Source organism: Zophobas morio, unplaced genomic scaffold (genome assembly GCF_036711695.1).
Source record: "Zophobas morio isolate AGI-343-1 ecotype UQ-CSIRO unplaced genomic scaffold, CSIRO_AGI_Zmor_V1 ptg000004l, whole genome shotgun sequence".
NCBI classification, from domain to species: Eukaryota; Metazoa; Arthropoda; class Insecta; order Coleoptera; family Tenebrionidae; genus Zophobas; species Zophobas morio.
In genome coordinates this window covers 17091879-17105858 of record NW_026972109.1, presented here as the reverse complement: position 1 = coordinate 17105858, position 13980 = coordinate 17091879, and the positions used below count along the sequence as shown (strand labels likewise).

Here is a 13980-nt window from a genome sequence, read left to right as displayed (position 1 = left end):
TTTAAAATGTAATATGTCCGTGAATATACGATAAGGGGTTTTTGGGGCCGAGGAGTGAATCCTCGCAGCTTCTTTCCTCCTGAGAGGGGTGCCATGTTAGCCCCTCCAAAACAATTTTGTCTATTATTTCTTGCGCTCTTGAATCACACGTAGTGTATGCTGACTTGTATGAAAGAACGTCTTCCCGCCATTTTTCAAAAAAAAAAAACACAACGTAGGTTTCCATTTTGTTAGACGATCACAGCGAAGGCCAAATTTTCAATTTTTGAATTTTTCGCGGGCATTTCAAACTTTTTCAAGGTCAATTTAAAGGCGGGAAGTTTGGGTTATCACATGATTATAAAATTTTTCTAGTTATTTTTACCGAATCCAGTGAAAACACTGAAATAAACAAACTAAAAGTGGTAAATTCTTCAGCTGGATGAATTAAAAATCAACAACACATGGATACAGTTTTAGGTATTTTTTCTATAAAAGAAAACCCTTCAAGATCAAGTACTTAGTAATTAACAACAAAAATCAAAATTTGACACTGACAGTGACAACCGGCCATGGACGAATCTACGTCCATTCTCCGTGCTGAAACATCCTCTCAGCTCTCCAGCACCGAAGACCTCCTCCAAAATGTAGTCCTCATGGCTGAAATCGGCATCGACCTAAAAGAACGTTGCAACATCGCCGAAAAATATGTAGCGCATCTAAAACTCCTCTTTTCTCAAGCCGCGCGAACCATCGAAGGACTCCAGACCACCTCGAAATGCGCACTACAACAAGCCAAAAAACTCCTAAACGGAACCACACCGCTCGCCGGAAGCTCCGGCGTCAGAACCGACTACGAAAAATTACTTGCAGTGATCGATAAACAACTGAACGACTTCGACGACTTGAAACACATAGAACTGGAAAACGACAGCATCCGTTTGTCCGATCTCACCGAGAAAATCAAGTTATTAGAAAACCGACAGAAACTGTCCGACAACAATCTGCCACCATCTGGAAGCAACAAAAGCCTTAAGTGCGACGTCGACGAGAAATATCCAGAAAACTGGTCAAGAGATTCAACTATCGATTTAAACAACGTCATGAATTTGCCGCCGGTTCCTGAAGATGTTTTCAGTAGTTTTAGTTCGGGGCAGAAGCCGAAAAGGTCGTCGAGTTTGAGCTCGTTGAAAAGCATGAGGAAGGTGAAGTTGTTCTTACAGAGGGCCGAAACGTCGGATGAGGAGGACATCAGCTCGGATAATGAGGATCACGAACTAGGACAAAAGGTATTCCCCGATCATGGCGCCACTACGGCCACATAAAATCCACGTCATTTTTGATAACTGTGTATGCAAGTGAACATTTTTAGGGCGACAGCGACGACGGGAGCTCCTCCAAGAAATACCTGGGCAACATAAAAGAAGAAACTCAAGATCAACACATCTCATAATTTATTGAGTACAAAAGTTAAAAAGAATCATCAAAGCTTATATTCCCAAACCCTTGAGTAGGATAACTGTGCCTAACCGGATTACTAGCGATAGCTCTAATACACTTATAAAACAATATAACAACAACTAAAAATAATAAATACTGCGGTAAACTGTAATCGAAAATGATCGCAACAATCCACCCTAGTATCAAATAAATCCAGAAACTGTAACTCGCAAAAACTCTCAAACTAACTCTGGGTGGTAGCTCCGAACTGACTCTTGGTGATCCAGGTTTAGTTTTATCGTACTTGTAGATCGTGATTGGCGGACATAAAATTTGGCGCGAAAATCTCCCCCAATAGCTTTGGTCGTAGTACAACTGACAGAACTTGTACTGGAACTGAAACACCCATTATTTCTAATTCTAACACTACATAACACCATACATACCCTTTCGTTTATATGTTGAGACAACTGATAAAACATTCGCACTAAAAACGTAATTTCAGTCGATCTGATTGGATGCAGGTCCGGATCCCCTTCATATTTTATCCTTTTTATTCTTTCGCGCACTCTCTCTGGTGTGAGAAATTTGAAATCGTTCGATATTTCTAAGCCACTCGAAGGAGAAGATTTTTCTTGCGAATTGTCAGAATCGGTTTCTGGAAGCTAATTTGAAGAGTGAATAACAATCCAAGTTAAAGTTTTAATTTATACTTCTGAGATTTGGAAAAGTTGTTGTAAGTGCTCCAGAGATTTATCTAGGTATTCTGGGACTTTCAGACGTTCGTTTAGACTAAACTCGTCGGAGGTTCTTGGTGGTTCCCAAAGGAGCTTAAACAGGCCAAAAAAGCTTCCGTGCAGTTCTTGTTCTTCTTGTCTTTTGATTTGCACCAGTTCTTGTGCAACTCTTATGGATTTCTTTATTTGCATAATTAATTCAAAGACCTAGATTGAAAGGTAAAGACGAAAATAAAATCTCCATGTAGTTTTCAGTAGAAATATAAATGGGACAAAAATGACAAGGAACGTTTTTCAGTGTCACAACTATTTGATGCACAAAAAAAAAAACTAAAATATCACGACCTCACACCAGTGTTGCCAAAAATGTTATTTTGAACGGGGAGTGTAAACTTCGAAACTTTTAACGATCAACCCATCAACTGTTCCCTGATCAATCACCTGTTTGTTTCTTAATATTCGTACGTAGAATTCTTTGAACAACACGATACTCAAAAACATTTTTTTATTTCTTGTAGAGAAGTAAGGATTTTGCAATTAAGCTCCGCCCCCTTGGATCATGACGAATAAAAGAATCATCACAATTGAGATAGGGCTGGTGGGCGAGGCATACATTTTGCCTTTTTTTCTTAATATGTGTATGTAGTCATCTTTTCACAACAAGAAACTTATAACATGTTTAAAATGGTAAATTTGTATAAGGAAATATCGATTTTGCAATTAGGCTCCGCCCCTCGCTCTGACAACGAATGAAAAATTCGCCACGATTGAGATCGAGACGGATGGGTGGGGCTTCTCTTTTGGTTTTCTTTTTTAACTAATACATTTAGTTTTCTTTATATAACACGATTACTTAAGAATATACACTGACCGGCAAAAAAAACCGGCCACCCCGAAAAATTTCGCAAAACCACTTTAAAAATTATTAATTTAACTAGTGATCGTTATTTTATTAAACCACCATTCACTAGTGACACATGTTGCACAAATTAGCAAAAAAAGAAGACATATAAACACAGAATTAAATTAAATTTAACAAAATAAAAACAGACCAAGTACGATATTTTCTATAAAACCATAAAGGAGGATGTTGTTGTAAACAGTGTCTTTCATCATTTGATTATAAGTTTGGCAGTTAATAAATATTTTCACGTGAAAATAAAGCCCTTAACTCTTAGAGACGTCTCAAATTGTCGCTCTGTTTCTGTTATTTTGTTCAATTTAATTTAATTCTGCGTTTATTTGTCTTCTTTTTTTTGCTAATTTATACATCATTTGTCAATAGTAAATGGTTCTTTAATAAAATAACGATCACTAGTTAAATTAATAATTTTTAAAGTTTGGTTTTGCGAAATTTTTCAGGGTGACCGGTTTTTTTTTGCCGGTCAGTATATTTCACATGGTAATTTCTCATAGAAAAATAAGAATTTTTTAATTAAGCTCCACCTCTCGGCTTACGACGAATAAAAAAAAACATCAGAATTGAGACAGGATGGGTGGGCGGGGCGTATATTTTGCCTTTTGTTTTCTTAATATACATAGCCATCTTTTTATAACAAGAAACTTAAAACATGGTTAAAATGGTTTTTGCGAGCAAATATGAATTTTGTAATTATGGAGCGAAACCTAATTGCAAAATCGATATGTCCTTATACAAATTCTCCATATTAAACATGTTTTAAGTTTCATACTGTGAAAAGAAGTCTACACATATTAAAACAAAAAGGCAAAATGTCGATTTTTCACGTTCTCAGTTTTTAATTTTTATCATTTTCAATTTTTCGTTTCCCCGATTTTTCGAGTTCTCGATTTTTATTTTTCATTTTCCCGATTTTTTTTATTTTCATTTTCTGGATTTTGTCACAAATTTTCATTTTTTCAATTCCTTTATTTTTTGTTGTTTCTTTCGATTTTTAAATTTTTCGTTTCTTCAATTTTTCGAATTTTCAGTTTTCCAATTTTTCGTTTCCACAATTTTTCATGTTGCCGATTTTTATTTTTCAGTTTCGAATTTTCAGCTTATCAGTTCCTCAATTTTTCGATTTTTTAAGCTCCAGATTTTTCAATTTTTCGATTCTTTAGGTTTGCGATTTTTCGGCTTTTCAATTTCCCAATTTTTCAATTTTTTAATTTTCCAATTTTTGGATATTTCGTTCAATTTTGTGAGTTTTCTCAGTTTTTCGATTCTTCAATTTTTCAATTTTGGGATTTTTTCAGTATTTCGACTTTCAGATTTTTCACGTTCTGGATTTTTCGATTTCTCGACTTTTTACTTTTTGGATTTTCAATTTTTCGTTTTTTGAACTTTCACATGGTAATTCCTCATAGGAAAGTAAGGATTTTACAATTAAGCTCCACCCCTCGGCTTACGACGAATAAAAAAAATCATCAGAATTCAGACAGGGTGGGTGGGCGGGGCTTATATTTTAAATTTTGCTGTTTTCTTAATGTACATAGCCATCTTTTCACAACAAGAAACTTAAAACATGTTTAACATTGTACATTTTTGCAAGGAAATATAGATTTTGCAATTATGGGGCGCAATTGATATTTCCTTATACAAATTTTCGATTTCAAATATGTTTTAAGTTTCATTTGTGAAAAGAAGTCTACACATATTAAAACAAAAAGGCATAATGTAGGCCCACCCACCCTCCCGATCTCAATTGTAATGATTTTTTTATTCGCCGTGAACCAAAGGGGCGGAGCTCAACTGCAAAATTCGTATTTCTTTACAAGAAATAAAAAACATGTTTTTGAGTATCGTGTTGTTCAAAGAATACTATGTACATTAAGAAAAAAAAACAAGCCAAAATACATAACCCCCCGCCCCTACACACCCCATCTCAATTCTGATGATTTTTTAATTCTTGTAAACTTAAAACACGTTTAAAATGGTAAATTTTTGTAGGGAAATATAGTTTTTGCAATTAGGCTCCGTCCATTGGTCTGCCAACGAATAAAAACTTTATTACTATTTAAATTGGGGCGGCATGGGTGGGGCTTATTCTTTGGCTTTAATAAAAACATGTTTTTAATTTCTCGTATAGAAATAAGGACTTTGCAGTTGAGCTCCCTCTTGGCTCACGACGAATAAAAAAAATTATCACAATTAAGACAGGGCGGGTGGGCGGGACTACATTTTGCCTTTTTTTTCTTAATATGTGTAGACTTATTTCGACAACAAGAAACTTAACTTTTGTAGTAATCAAGTTAAATCCGCCATTTTTCTTCTACCTCTTTAAATACGGCAAAAGTTGAACATCAAAATTACTATCGACGGCAACTTGGTAACGGAGTTTATAAATGACAATTTTCAGCTCTAAAAGCAGCCTGTAGCGGAATTTTCGACGACATGTAGCGGAATTTCACCATATGAACTGACCTGACCTGACCTGACCTGGCAACACTGCCTCACACTAACACTAATCTAGTACATACCTCTGGAGCTGGTGGTGTTGAAAACAAAGGCTTATAACAAAAACTGGGCCCTTCCAGTTCATAAATCCTTTGTTTAACAATCGCTGACCACTTTTTATCCCCCAATAAACTATTCATAAACGTCGAATTTGAGTCCGGAACGAAGCCAGGACTTCTCGGTGAATTAAAATTTTTGTTATTTAAAGACGTATTTGGCCACAAACTAGAAGAATTTAAACTGGTGTTTGTGCACCAATTACTGGTGGGATTTAACGGCGGCAAACTCGACAACCAATGATTACTGTACGAATGTGACGGAGAATGATTATTTTCAATAGACTGTTCTATTTCTTTAAGAAAAGAAGATAAATTTGGTTGGTTGAAAACCTAAACATAAACAATCAGTTTGGTCAATATCAAAATCGTGAAAACGTTACTTTGCTGATTCTATAAAGCATCACCGACATCTTCGGGCTCACTAAATCCACCCTAGTAAATCTAGGAAGGAGCTGTTGAAAAATAACAACATAAATTAGCAAGTTTTGGGCGATGAATGGCAAGTGTTCTCGATCCACGGTAGGGGGCGCCACTACATTTTCATCCGAGTCTAGGTTCTGTTTTTTCCTGAAAGGTATCATTAAACTAACGAACCCACCACTAATAAAAAAACATACAAATCTATTTGAGCCAAATCCGGTGGATACCGCCACGGTTGTATGTACGTGAGCCACAATTCCAGTAAAAGTCGAAAAGAGCCATCTAGTGGCCACCTATGTATCAAGTTTCGTAGAAAAATATAAAATTTACTTTCTACCATTGGAATTGCGACTTTTTTTAACTCGCTCATGTGGGTATCGTCAATGCTGGCACTGGCTGAAAAAGCATGTAATTGTTTGATAAGTACACGAACTATTCTCATGTACTCAGATGAAGGCAATTCACTGTATTGTAGAAGACGCTGAAAATACACATTTTAAAAGTAGTTACAAAAAATTGAAGAGAGTACCGGTACTGTTGAAGAATTAAACGAACTGTTTATCTGATTCGTGGACTGGTTAATTTGGTCGTTATTTAGCCACATATCTATAAAAACAGTGAGAACGGTCTCGCTACGCCAAATTTGATTTCTTGGGTGGCGCCCAAAGTTTTGGTGAAATGTATATTCTTCTACTGATTTGTTTAGAATGTTGGCACTTATTAATTTAGACCCCACTGGAGTCCTTCAAAAATTGTTAACATTTCCACCACAAATGACACAACTACTTACTTATTTACTTGTTGCAGAGGATGAATGGGATTTTTTCCACTATAATATATAATTGGTAGGACCGAGATCCCAGGATTTGTTGGTAAAAAGTGTAACATATAATCACAACACAGTACATAATAAACAGTGTTCCATGGTTGTTGTTGCGTTGTAGTCGTCGTCATCGTCGTGGTTGGCAGCACAATCCCCGTCCTTTGATGCCACGGATTAATCAAATGATACGCAAAATGAAACATGTAATAATCAAACGGATCTAAAACCACCACTCAAAAAAAAAAAAATCACAAACCACACGCAACTTACTCAACAACAACGAAATAACACGTTTTGTTTGTGGATTAACATGTACTAAATCGGCATAAAACGGGTGCGACTGAGCATTTTCTAACACCTGTTGCACCTTCAGCTACAAACTCCAATAAAAACCACCATACACCAAAATTATCACACTTACTGGTAAATACATGATTGGAAAGTCATATTTCGCCGACGGGTCTTTGAGTAAGGTGTAAATCAACTTAAACACAGGTCCACATGGCGACAAAAAATGTTCCAATTGCCGAAAGTCTTCATTTACATCTCTGGCTATACGTAGTCCCCAACTGACCGTGCCCTGAGGTCCGAATATATTATCAATGAGTAGAGGAAAAAAGTTCTGGAGATCTAGGGTGCTCCCGCGGTCAAACAATACGGTTAATTCGGCACACCGGGCTCTTATTGGAAGGGTTAGTGCCCGACGCACACGATTCTAAAAGCGAAATGTTATTGGAATTCGGTAAAAGGCGATACGCACCATAAAATTGTCCGCTTCTTTGTTTAATAAGTTCATGTTTGGTTTTTCAAATAAATACAACGGATTATTTGTAACTGATTAAAACATAACCTCAATTATTGTTTACTTCGCGTTAAATTTTGAAGATTGGGTTGGCACCATGGGGCGGGAACTTCAAAGGATTGAAATGGGCATGCGTTTTAGTACGGGGAACAGTCCACGAGAGGCGCTGGCGGCATGTTTTTAAATTTAAAACAATATCTATGAAAATAATAAATAAAAGCGCTTCGGTTACTTTGACAACTTGAAACGTCAAAAATTAATTATCGTCTCGATTCCCGTGCTTTCCCAACCGTTCTGTTCTGCTATCTTGGTCTTTGAGCCACAGTTTTTCAATTAATTTGCTCTGTTAGTTTTGTTTTCGTTACTTTTATATATATTTTTGGTGTTCGCGTTCTCTTTATTGTTGTTTTTGTGTTGCTGTTTGGTGTTTCTTGTTTTACTGTTTGTTCCCCGTTCAATTAAGGACTTTATAAGGTAAAAATATTTGTTTAATTTGAAGATATGGAATTTTATTATTAACTATTGCAGTTAGAGGATGGTGAAGTACCGCAAGTGTGCCGTTGTAGCCTGCGATAATCGCCAATCCCCGCGACATCGCTTTCCAAATCCCCGTAAATTCAAAAGCCGTTTTGAACGATGGATTGAGCTTTGCGGAGATAAAGATCTTCATGTTAAGAATGCAGACCTGGTGTATCGCTCCCACCGTATTTGTGACAGGCATTTTCTTGTGGAAGATCGGTCGTCTAATATGTTGCTGAAAAAGGATGTGTTGCCAAGTCTTTTTTTGCCTCTCCATTTTCCTGTATCAGATTCAAATTTAGATCCTGTTTCTTCTCAAGAAGACACGGTTGCAGGTAAAATTTACATGTTTACGTATTTCTCTCTTTTTCATGGTGAAATAAAAACTACATTTTGGCGAATCTACAATTATTTATTATTGCAGACCCCATAAATGATCCCGCTTCCGAGCAAATCAGTCCCGATTCCATCCCAGTTCCATCCTTGAGTGAAAGACGCATTTTAAAAAGATCATCAAGCTCTGCATTGGTTAACGAAGTTCCTTCAAAAATCTTAAAAATCGCAGGAGTTACGTACAGCAAAGAGCTTCCTGAAGAAGCAAAAAAACTTTACAATTTAACAAAAAAACTTAGGAGAAAGGTATGTCGCCTTACAAAAACCAAAAATTTTTATAAAAAAAAGCAAGTGACAAAAATTTCGAAAGAAGAACTAGTTGAAAAGGTGACAGCGCCTTTGAATCGGACGGTTGCAAATTTCGTAAAGACCCAGATTAGATTAGCCGATGTGCATCCTAATGGTAGAAGATATACGTTGGATGACAAAATTATGGGTCTCATCTTGAACAAACAAAGTAACAGAGCATATAAACTCTTTTCTAAAATATTTCCTATGCCTTCGAAAAAAACTATAATGGCCTTACTCAATAGAATACCGATTAAAGCGGGTTACAATGAGGCACTATTTGACAACTTAAAAGCAAAAGTTAAAGGCTTAAAACAGCAAGAAAAACTATGTGTCCTAATGTTTGACGAAATTTCCATAGAACCACATATATCGTTGAACACGCATTCAAAAGAGTTTGAAGGGTTTGAGGATTTTGGAGAGAAAAAGAGCGAAAAAATTGCTGATAGGTTTCATGATTAAGGGTATAAAAAGGGAATGGAAACAGCCCCTTCTGTACACCTTCTCCAGCGGTCCGGTGAAAACAATAGATTTGGCGAGAATAATTAAACAAGTTGTAAAACAATGTCAAGACGCAGGATTAAAAATTATAGCCTCAGTAAGTGACCAAGGGACGAATAATCAGGCAGTGATTAATTATTTAATGAAATCTTCTATTGGAACTAATGTTCAAATTGGAGACAAAATCAAATTTTTTAAAATTAACGAGCAGAAAATAATCCACATATATGATCCTCCGCATCTTCTTAAAGGAATTCGCAATAATCTCTTAAAATATAAACTAATTTGGAAAATACAAGACAAAGAACCATTAAGTGCGCAATGGTCAGACATCCAGAAAGCATACCAACTAGACAAGTGTTCGACCGATCTACGTGCTATGCCAAAACTTACCGAGGGTCATGTTAATCCCAAAAAAATTAGGAAAATGAAGGTCTCATGTGCTGCACAAGTTTTTAGCCATACAGTTGCATCGGTTCTGGGACTAATGACAAAAATTGGAGACAGTGGCTTAGACGAGGAAGCGATTGGCACTTCTAAGGTCCTTAGTTTTTTTAACAAATTGTTTGATAGTGTAAATGGAAGGGTGTTAAAGCCCATGAAAAGGAATTTTTTGAGATGTGCAGTAACAGAACGATCCAAACATTTAAAGTTCTGGCAATGCGCGAGAAATAATCTACGAAATATGCATTTTGAGAAAGGAGGCAAAAAGTTTATCCCACCAAGTTTAAAAAATTGGGAAATCACCTTAAATGGATTGGAAGAAATTTTCAAAATTTTGAAAAGTCATGGTTTAACGTTTTTTAAGCCTCGGGTTTTCAATCAAGACCCGTTGGAAAATTTTTTCGGCCAAATTCGTCAACAAGGAGCTCGAAATACAAATCCTACGGTTACCCAATTTAAAATTCATTTTAAAACTCTTTTGTTTAATAATTTAACCACCACTCATTCTATTTCTGCAAATTGTGAAATTGATAATTCCGAAGAAATTCTAACGTCCGTCAGACAATTTATAACGCAAGGCCTATCTGAAGATGACGAAACCGAAGAAATAGAAACAACTGACGAAAATTTATTGATTAGCCCGGGACCGGAATTTTCTTATATAGATAAAATTAGCATGGGCTACGTAAGTGGTTTTGTTGTTAAACAATTGAAAGCAATAGAAACATGCATAAAATGCGAAAAAAATTTAACAACAGTAAACAAAAATGAGTGGCATGATCTGGTTGTTGCGAAAGAATTTAAAGATTCGGTTCCCAATAAATTGAAATATTGTACTCCGAAGCTTATTATAGGTTTAAGTTCTTGTTATCACGTGCTACAAAAACTAACACCAAAATATTGCTTCAAAAAATCTGGCTATGAAATATTGAAAAATTCTGTGAAAATGAATGTGAACTTCGAATTTAACGATAACTGTGAACATATGGGGGACATCAAAGAATTTCTAATATCAAAATTCACTGAGTTAGTTTGTTATAATTGGGCCGGTGGTATTAATAAAGTTCTCAGTGGCAAAGATGAACGAAACCGCCATCGAAACGACGACGCCATATATATAGCAGCCAAGAAATATTACGAAAAAAGAAAAAAAAAGTGAGTAAACATTGAACATTGTTGAACATTATACATATAAATTCTGTAATTAAAAAAATTAAAGCTAATTTTCTGAAATATGCATGTTGTTTTATTAAAAAAATTGTGTGGAACAAAAATTAAAATAAAAACCCAGCAGGCTGTAACCCTGGTTTTGTTGGGGAACAGCCCACCAGAGGCCGCTGCTTTCTCTGTCCTTTTGTCAGTATAAGGAGTTGCCTATCTATTACAAATATTATTATTATATTATCTATGGTTGGCACCACTGCTCAAATGGGAGGGATGTGTGTTTGGCGGCAACAGTTGACATTCAAAAAAAATCATTTTGTCCAGGATTGGATTAAGGGGGAACGCTAGACGAGAGACAAGTTTGAATTGGGCGCCATTTGTTGCCTTAAACGCAACCAGCAATTCTTCTTTAAATTTACCTGTCGCGTTGGGATAGACGACTACCGGACGTGGGTCATAAAAGTATCGTAAGCCGATAATGCAGAATAATGATAATTTATGACAGGCGGCCCACAACATACCTTCAGCACAGAATAATCATTTCTCGTATTCTTTTGACATATTAATTTTAATATTCGAGATAATTATTATATTATTCAAACACAATTTAGACAGTGTAGAGCAAACAAGGCTTATCAAGCCCGTCTATTAGTTTATTCGCCTAATGTATTATTAATACCGTTTTCAAATTACACCAAAATTGAAAAACCGAAAACTTAATAACTGAAAAACTGAAACATTTTAAATGAAAAAAATCGGTAAACCGAAAAATTGAAAAATCTATAAATCGAGAAATTGAACAATCTAAAAATTAAACAATTTAAAAATCGAAGAATTGGAAAACCAAAAAATGTAAACCGAGAACTTGAAAAATCGAATAATCGACAAATCAAAACATAAAGGAAAACAAAAAAATTAGCGGAAAATCTAGAACTTAAAAATTGAAAAATTAAAATACCTATCGAAAAATTGAAAAACCGAGAAATCGAAACATCAAAAAATAGAAAAATTGAAGAACCGAAACATTGCAAAATCTCAGAACTGAAATACTGAAAAACTGAAAAATGGAAAGAAAATTGAAAAATCGAAAAAGTGAAAAAATTCAAAACTGAAATCTTGAAAAACTGAAAAATGGAAAGAAAATTGAAGAATCGGAAAAGTGAAAAAATCCAAAACTGAAACATTGAAAAATCCAGAAATCGAAAAATTGAAAAATCACAATTGAAGAAAGAATTGAAAAATCAAGAAATAGAGAAATGGGAAAATCAAAAAATCAATTAATCGAAAAATTGAAAAATCAAAAAATTTAGAAACGTCAAAAATTGAAAACTGAAAAATAAAAAAATTTAAAAATCGTAAAACTAAAATATCGTAAAGTTAATAAATTGAAAAACTGAAAATTTTTGAAAAAAAAAATCGTATCAAAAACTAAAAATTCAAAAAATTGAGAAATTGAACAATTAAAAAAATCAAAACATTGAAATCCCAGTAAGTTGATAAATACGAAAATTTAAAAAACAATAATTTTAAAAATCCAAGAATTGAACAACAAAAAAAATCTAAGCCTGAAAACTCAGAAATTGAATGATCGAGAACAAAAAATCTAAAATTTAAAAATTCGACAAATTAAAAAATCATGGAACTGAAAAATCGAAAAGTTTAGATAGTGAGAAATCTAAAACTTTAAAAACTGAAAAATTAAAATATCGAAAAATTTAAAAACCGAGAAAACACAATATCAAAAATTTGAAAAATTGAAGAAACGAAATATTGCAAAATTCCAAAGCTGAAATATTGAAAAACCTAAAAACGGAAGGAAAATTAAAGAATCGAGACAGTGAAAAAATCCCAAACTGAAGCATTGAAAAATTGAGAAATGGAAAAATGGGAAAATCAAAAAAATTGGTCTAAAGAGTTTAGACAGTACTTCCCTCGCTATCGGAAACGTGACGACTGCATGCCTATTATGTTTTTTTTCACATTAGATTTCAAAGCATTCGGTTTTGTAGTTCCTGATTAATTCAATAAAATAAATTTACGCATTCATTAAATTTTTTGAGTCACCCTGTATACCCAAATCCAAAAAATATGAATGGAATGATAAATTACAAGAAGAGACTCATCATATTTTGTAAATTTTAAATATGATTATACGGCAAACTTTTGAGGTGACGTCATCAATTTTTTGGAGGGGATAAGCAAATATACTTTGACTAAAAATTTATTATGCTCTTAAAAACCTTAAAACATTTGCAAGATTTCAAAGCATTGGGTTCTAAAGTTCCTGATTAAATCAGTAAAATAAATTTACGCATTCATTAATTTTTGGGGTCATCCTGTATATGCAAATCCAAAAAACATGAATGGAATGATAAATCACAAGAAGAGACTCATCATATTTTATACAATTTAGATAGGATTTATTCAGCAAAATTTTGAGGTGACGTCATCAATTTTTTAGAGGGGATAAGTAAATAAAAAAAAATATGTCGTAAAAAAATTTACGTATGCTGGTCCCGACTGCGATTATGGTTTAAATATTTTTTAGAAAATCCTGTCATGGATGTAGAAACATTTGTGACAGCCAAAGAGGTTTTTTTGAGAAAATTATCTTTGAATTTAGACCAAATTGAAATAGGCACTAGGCAACAGGCACATTTGGGCAAAAGAAAGAGAAATTAGGGTTACGGCTTCAAATTTTGGACGTATTTACAAACTTAGACCGACTACAGCAATAACTAAAACTGTGGAGTCTCTGTTGTACAGTACATTTAGAGGTAATAGTTATACATACTATGGACAGCAAAGTGAGGAAAAAGCTGTCAAGTGTTTTGAAATAAAAATAAAAATATAAAAACTGAACGGTGTGGCTTGTTTATTTCAAAACAATTTCCTTACTTGGCTGCTAGTCCAGACAGGGTTCTAGAGGATAGGAGTGCATTAGTCGAAATTAAATACCCTTCAAAATCGCAAGATTTGTCTCCCGAAGAAGC

At 34.5% G+C, this 13980-nt stretch overlaps 2 protein-coding genes across 2 annotated transcripts; one reads left to right on the top strand and one right to left on the bottom strand.

Moving 5' to 3' along the window:
• The first annotated feature begins 526 nt into the window (after positions 1-526).
• On the top strand, positions 527-1441 carry LOC135143603 (uncharacterized). Its single transcript, XM_064075498.1, has 2 exons — positions 527-1268; positions 1352-1441. The coding sequence occupies exons 1-2, from the start codon at positions 552-554 to the stop codon at positions 1430-1432; spliced, it is 798 nt and encodes a 265-aa protein (XP_063931568.1). The 5' UTR covers positions 527-551; the 3' UTR covers positions 1433-1441.
• Positions 1417-7793, bottom strand: LOC135143593 (sphingomyelin phosphodiesterase 4). Its single transcript, XM_064075485.1, has 11 exons — positions 7637-7793; positions 7298-7591; positions 7147-7249; positions 6844-7096; positions 6583-6796; positions 6251-6534; positions 6014-6200; positions 5598-5963; positions 2133-2363; positions 1866-2084; positions 1417-1815 (listed from the first exon to the last, which is right to left on the bottom strand). Exons 1-11 carry the CDS (start codon positions 7670-7672, stop codon positions 1450-1452), a joined length of 2553 nt encoding a protein of 850 aa, XP_063931555.1. The 5' UTR covers positions 7673-7793; the 3' UTR covers positions 1417-1449.
• Positions 7794-13980: the final 6187 nt, after the last annotated feature.

What these genes read in the sequence shown, in the direction of transcription:
- LOC135143603 (XM_064075498.1), top strand. Translation starts at nt 552, where the DNA reads ATGGACGAATCTACGTCCATTCTCCGTGCTGAAACATCCTCTCAGCTC. An exon ending in ATCACGAACTAGGACAAAAG is followed by an intron (nt 1,269 to 1,351) that starts GTATTCCCCGAT and finishes GAACATTTTTAG; the next exon opens with GGCGACAGCGACGACGGGAG.
- LOC135143593 (XM_064075485.1), bottom strand. Translation starts at nt 7,672, where the DNA reads ATGAACTTATTAAACAAAGAAGCGGACAATTTTATG. An exon ending in TTCCAATCATGTATTTACCA is followed by an intron (nt 7,250 to 7,297) that starts GTAAGTGTGATA and finishes TGGAGTTTGTAG; the next exon opens with CTGAAGGTGCAACAGGTGTT. An exon ending in CCTCTGCAACAAGTAAATAA is followed by an intron (nt 6,797 to 6,843) that starts GTAAGTAGTTGT and finishes CAATTTTTGAAG; the next exon opens with GACTCCAGTGGGGTCTAAAT.